Genomic DNA, 6,026 nt, shown 5'->3' with positions numbered 1-6,026 from the left:
GTTATGTCCTTATAAGTTTGTATGTTGAATTTTCATTAATAATAAAAAAAAGACACTTAACCCCGGGAACAATGGCCCTTGTAATATAATTGACGTACTGTATGTAAGTCGCTGGGATGAAAGGTGCCTGCTAAATGTAAATAATGTAAATGCTGTGCTGTGCAGATTACATTAAATGACAAAGAGTTTCCTCACTTGCAGAGCACAATGTCGGCGAATTGGTCCATCCTGCTTCCCACAGTCTCTTATGACAACTCCTCCACCCCTCCCTCCATGGCCTCCTCTTCCTTCTTCTCCTCTTCCTCTCCATCCTCGCTGCCTCCTCTGCCTGACTGGGAGGCCCCCACCTTCACAGTGGCGGCCCGCTTCCGCGTGGCGGCCACGGCGGTGCTCTTCGTCTTCGCCGCCGCCAGCAACCTCGCCGTGCTGCTGAGCGTGACACTGGGCCGTGGCCGCCGCCTCGCCTCGCACCTGCGGCCGCTTATAGCCAGCCTGGCCTCGGCCGACCTGGTCATGACCTTCGTGGTGATGCCGCTGGACGCCGTTTGGAACGTGACGGTGCAGTGGTACGCCGGCAACGTCATGTGCAAGCTGCTGTGCTTCCTCAAGCTCTTCGCCATGCACTCGGCCGCGTTCATCCTGGTGGTGGTCAGCCTGGACCGACACCACGCCATCCTTCACCCACTGGATGCCCTGGATGCTGGACGACGCAACAAGAGGATGCTGTTCGTCGCCTGGACCCTAAGCCTGCTACTGGCCTCCCCACAGGTGCGTCATGGGACATTTATTGGACATTAGAATTAAGACAAATGAAAGTGTAGAACTTGTAGGATAATATTAGTATTACCGGTACTAGTTGTTTCTTCAACCAGTTCCATGTGTATGCTTATGTGTAAGCATGTATGTATGTGTGTGTGTGTGTGTGTGTGTGTGTGTGAATATACCACAGCGGATGAAATGAAAGCTCCCTCAACTGGGTAGCTTTAATGTCAACACCTGGAAGACCAGATAGAAAAGAGGACAAAGAGCACTGACCACAATATTGATATTGGCTATTTCTTGCTGTAGCTGTCGATACCCTAATACCCCAGATCTTACCAGAACATGTTGGGAGTGTTACTGATTCTGTTACTTGTCTTAGGTCAGTGGCCCTCTCTCTCCACACTTAAGTTGTGTCTAGAATAACAATGGGGATTTGTGTTTCCCAGAACAGCAGAGTTGAAAAAGAAACAGGATGCTCCATTGATCTCGGCCATTAGTTAGTTAGTCTCTCTGAGCCCCGGGAGGATTTTTGCTGGGAGCTTCTTTTTCTGCATGGCTTCATTCCTGAGGGACATGACGGGGTCTTGGCAACCGAGATGGAACTCTTCTCTTCTTCCCCTCAATTCCCCTAATGCACGGAGTGGTCAGCGTACATGACCTTGACGCTCAGAAACCCTTAGAGAGAGAGAGAGAGAGAGAGAGAGAGAGAGAGAGAGAGAGAGAAAGAGATAGGCGGCCAGCTTGCGACACAATGGAGCCTGCTGATAGAAAGTGGGTGGTGATTTCTGACAATTGATCCTTATCCACCCCTAAAGTAAAGAGACACAGCAGGAACACCCATCACCCCCCCCCCCCACCACACACACACACACACACACACATACACACACACACAGCCCACCTGTCCATTTCTCATTGAGATTGAGCTTCTCAGTTCCACTCACACTCCGCCTTGGCAACATAACGGTGTCATGTGCACTGAATTTGAGGCGGTGTTCTCAGATGAAAGCACATTAAAAACGGGCGAGACAAGCACTTTGCTTGTCAGCAAAAATTCAGCACTAAAGGTGTAAGAGATCAATATTTTCTTTAACAAGTTAATGGAAAGTTTGACACCGGTGGATATTTTTTTGCTGTAATATTTGAGATGAATGATGATGGACTTAGACAAGGTGAATGGACCTGCACTGAAAGTTCTGGAACACCAAAACCTTTCAGGCTGAATTTGTTTCTGTCTGAGGACTAATGGTTAGGGAATCAGACTTGGGTTGATCCCTGACTAGTTAGAAATATATGGGTGGGAGGAATGATTGCACTCTCAGCACTCTCCCATATCCACATCCACAGATTAGGTGCCCTTGAGCAAGGTACCTAACCCCGAACTGCTCCCCAGCGGATCAAGGGCTGGCCACTGCTCCGGGTCTGTATGTGTGCTGCTAGTGTGTGTGCACTCATGGTGAGCTCGCTGCCTAGTATGTGTGTGTGTGTGTGTGTACACTACCCCTGGATGGGTTAAATGCAGAGGACAAATTTCCTTCAGGACAATAAAGTAACTTAAGAGAGGAGTTAGCTGGTTGGGTGACAGCTCAGGCTGTTTTGCTCTAGCAGAGGTCGGGAGAGATACAAGCGATGGATGATCTCATTAAATGTGCGGGCTACAGAGTATCATGACCCCTCACACTCACACAGATATAAATAACCCTGAGTGACTAGGATGAGGCTGGAGAAGAAGGTAATCGGTGACAGACAGTAAGCTGTTCTTCTGTATATTTCAAGTTTCAAGTCCCAGCGCAGGCAGTTCTGATGTCAAATTGAAAGATTAGTAGGTTGGAAATCATCAAGAAAATTCTCCTCCATATGCATCCATATACAGTAAATCAACAACACGATGACAATCTTTGTGTGTTTCCTGATTTTATCTCTACAACACTTATTTTCTGCCGGACAGATGGTGTTGAAAGTCTAATATAAAAATTCTCTGATAGCATCTTTCATAGGGAAGCGTGGTGTGACATGATTTATGAAAAGAGATTGTCGACACAGGAAAGTAATTCCCTTAACCATGACACCTCTTACAGGATGTAATAACCTGCTCATATAGATGCGGTGGTCAACCATAAGGATGCTTAGAGTGCATTTCTTGGCTGTTGTGATTCCATCACAGCCTTGAGATGTCTTAAGCAGGTTGAATACATTTGTGGATGCCTTGCCTTCTAGATCAAGAGAGCAGGGTGTAGTGTCCCTCTCCAGCAGATGGTTATCATCGACCCCTCACCTGTAGATATTAAATGAACCATCTTGCAGGAGAGGGAAGAAAAGCACCATTATTACAGTCAGTACAAAATTTGATGTATGAGCTGAGACATTCAAATTATATTAGCCTAAAGACAAGGAGAGGAAAATGAAAAAGATATGAAGGCTTTAAAACTGTAAAAAAATCCCCCTATACCTTTAAGGAAAACTGTTGAGTACTGCAGTTTACATAGAACAAATTTCAAACAGATGATAATGTTTTATGAAAGTATAAAGTTAAACAACACATTTAGAAGTGTTTGGATAGCTAAATTTCATGACAGAATTCAGAAATTTATTTACCAGGGTTAACATAATAACTCTTCATTAATTTCCATATGCTTCATTTCAACCCAAACACTGAAAAGGGCAATATGTGTTTAAATCAAATACTGTGTCCCAAAAAAAGTCTAAAAGTGAACTGTGTATTATTATTGTTTAGTATATATTATTACCCTTGCACCCAATACAGTGTAATTGAGTCCTTTTGGCTGTGTGTGTGTGTGTGTGTGTGTGTGTGTGTGTGTGTGTGTGTAAGTTTGTGTGTTTGTACATCCACTCACATAGGAGCAAAGGACTGTAGTCACCTGACTGCTTTTGTTATGTCTGTACATCTTATGCATATATATTATTTAGTTTGATTTAACAACTAAAGTCCCTTCTGTCTGTGTTGCCTGCTTTGACAGCTGTTTATCTTCCGGGCGGTGAAAGCAGAGGGGGTGGACTTCGTCCAGTGCGTGACCCACGGAAGCTTCCAGCACCGCTGGCAGGAGACGGCCTACAACATGTTTCACTTCGTCACCCTCTACGTCTTCCCACTGCTCGTCATGAGCTTCTGCTACACGCGCATCCTCATTGAGATCAACCGGCAGATGCATAAGAATAAGGCCACTAAAGGTACCGTAGTCAACGGGGTGGTGATCAATCTTCTCTGCTGGACACATGTGTCATGTTTTTGCGATGAAAGCGTTCATCCATCATGACGCACCCAGAAAAACAAAATCAATCAAGGTGTCATGAATGGGAATCGATTAAGTTGATTAGTTGACTCACTGCAAACCTGGGTTGAAAATATTCTCGCTTTATTGGGTGTGTATTGATTTAGAGGGCGTGGAGTAAGGTGTTGGTCATTATTCTTGTCTCTCTCTCTCTCTCACAGGAGGCGGAGAGCCCTGTCTGAGACGGAGTGGGACGGACATGATCCCCAAGGCGCGGATGAAGACCTTGAAGATGACCATCGTGATCGTGGCCTCCTTTGTGGTGTGCTGGACGCCCTACTACCTGCTGGGCATTTGGTACTGGTTCCAGCCACAGATGCTCCAGGTGACCCCGGAGTACGTGCACCATGCCCTCTTCGTCTTCGGCAACCTGAACACCTGCTGCGACCCGGTCATCTACAGTTTCTACACGCCGTCGTTTCGCGCTGACCTGGCGCGATTTTGGCGCAGGCGCCGCCAGAACGCCTCGCCGAAATCCTTGGACCACCTGTCGGGGCGCAGGGGCGGAGCCAGTGGGGAGGCGGAGTCAGACATGGCCAGTGGGGATCAACCGAGTGGAAACATGACCTAAAATGGCCCGAGAACTTCCCGTGTGGACGCCGCGGACTTCAGGTACAGGACACGTAGCCGTGTAGGACCAGTGTTGAACCAATGTTGGACCAGTGTGGGACATTCTCCACCATGAAATGCCTTGCAGCGTCTCCTGTCTTTGGGGATATCGTCTTGAGTAGGCCTGCTGCCTATTCATGTTATTCTCTTGCTGTAACAGACTGGATAATTCCATTGCCCTACATGTGTACTTTGCTTCTGACTTGCAGTAGTGACGATGTCTCATGCCATATGGCCTTCAAGATTACCTTACCTCAGTATTTAGTGAATGAATGAATGTTCACTGATGATCGCAAAACTGCTTGGGTCTCATTACTACCTATCAGGCTTTAATGAAATATTGCAGCCTCACATGCCTAAGACATGCTGAATATCAATCTCCAGTTGCCCATGTTCATATTCCAGTCATCAAGGTGAAAAACAAAATGGATGCCCTATTTAATACACTTGTTTACTCCTCAGAAAATGTTCCACATTCCAGACGCATGGAACATGCAACATAGCAGTTTCCAGTTGCCCATTTTCAGATTCCAGTCATCATATTGGTTGAATGACTTGGTTTCAATGTTACCCTATTTGATATGCCTATTTACTCCTCAGAGAATGTTCTACATTCTAGACGCATGACACAACGATCTGTAGAACAGTATAAAGCACAGTTTGTTGCTTGTCACCTTTTAGAATGTAATTTATTATGCTGTAGATCAATGTATATGGACACATTTATCTGGGTAACAATGACAGGTAAGTATCTCCTTTGAAAGTGTACATGTTTCAAAAGTGGTATTTAAAGCATTCAGGTACTTGCCAACAGAGCATATGCAGTGTTCTCTATGAGCTCTTGGTCTACATGCCAGTGAAATAATTTCTAGGTACTTGATGTTGAACTTGTTCAGACCTAGTTCAGATTGTGCAGTTTTTCCACCCAAACATGTTCAATTGTGTAAAAAATGATATGCATGTCTTTGACAGGAACTATGTTTTTAACCTATGGTGTTAAATGTGTGAAATTGCAGTCTATAGTGGTATTGGGTCATATCTGTGAGTAACTCTGAATGTAACTGCCATGTTGTTGTAGTAATATATATGAGTGAACAACTTCAAGAAACCAAGTGTTGGTTATCGTGTCATTTTTTCTATCGAAAAGAGGTTTTAAAGTTTACTGGCACACTATGGAGACATTGTTGTTACTAAAACATTACCACTCCATAGGCTTTGAGAAAAAGAGAGAGAGAGAGGGAGAGAGAAACAAACTTGCTTGAAGCAGTGAGCATGTAAGGTAGTCTTCAAACGTTATTATCTCCAGTGGAGCAGATGTTTAAGCTGGATCTGTGGTTTGTGAATAGGAGATCTCGTTAGACTACT

General features: G+C 45.1%; 1 protein-coding gene across 1 annotated transcript; it reads left to right on the top strand.

The window, feature by feature from the left end:
* The first annotated feature begins 207 nt into the window (after positions 1–207).
* On the top strand, positions 208–4,623 carry gnrhr1 (gonadotropin releasing hormone receptor 1). The gene is made up of 3 exons (XM_076301889.1): positions 208–768; positions 3,741–3,951; positions 4,217–4,623. Exons 1-3 carry the CDS (start codon positions 208–210, stop codon positions 4,621–4,623), a joined length of 1,179 nt encoding a protein of 392 aa, XP_076158004.1.
* The last annotated feature ends 1,403 nt before the right edge of the window (positions 4,624–6,026 follow it).

Source organism: Alosa pseudoharengus, unplaced genomic scaffold (genome assembly GCF_046254945.1).
Source record: "Alosa pseudoharengus isolate Yale_2024_CS ecotype anadromous, Long Island Sound unplaced genomic scaffold, YU_APseudo_1.1 YU_APseudo_1.1_scf_23, whole genome shotgun sequence".
Lineage (NCBI taxonomy): Eukaryota > Metazoa > Chordata > Actinopteri > Clupeiformes > Clupeidae > Alosa > Alosa pseudoharengus.
Note: the sequence above shows the minus strand (reverse complement) of the source record. Positions and strands in the feature narration are given on the sequence as shown.

Bases quoted from the DNA above. Each gene is read 5' to 3' on its own strand.
- gnrhr1 (XM_076301889.1), top strand. From the start codon at position 208: ATGTCGGCGAATTGGTCCATCCTGCTTCCCACAGTCTCTTATGACAAC. The intron at 769-3,740 runs GTGCGTCATGGG...CTGCTTTGACAG, and splicing joins TGCTACTGGCCTCCCCACAG to CTGTTTATCTTCCGGGCGGT. The intron at 3,952-4,216 runs GTACCGTAGTCA...CTCTCACAGGAG, and splicing joins TAAGAATAAGGCCACTAAAG to GCGGAGAGCCCTGTCTGAGA.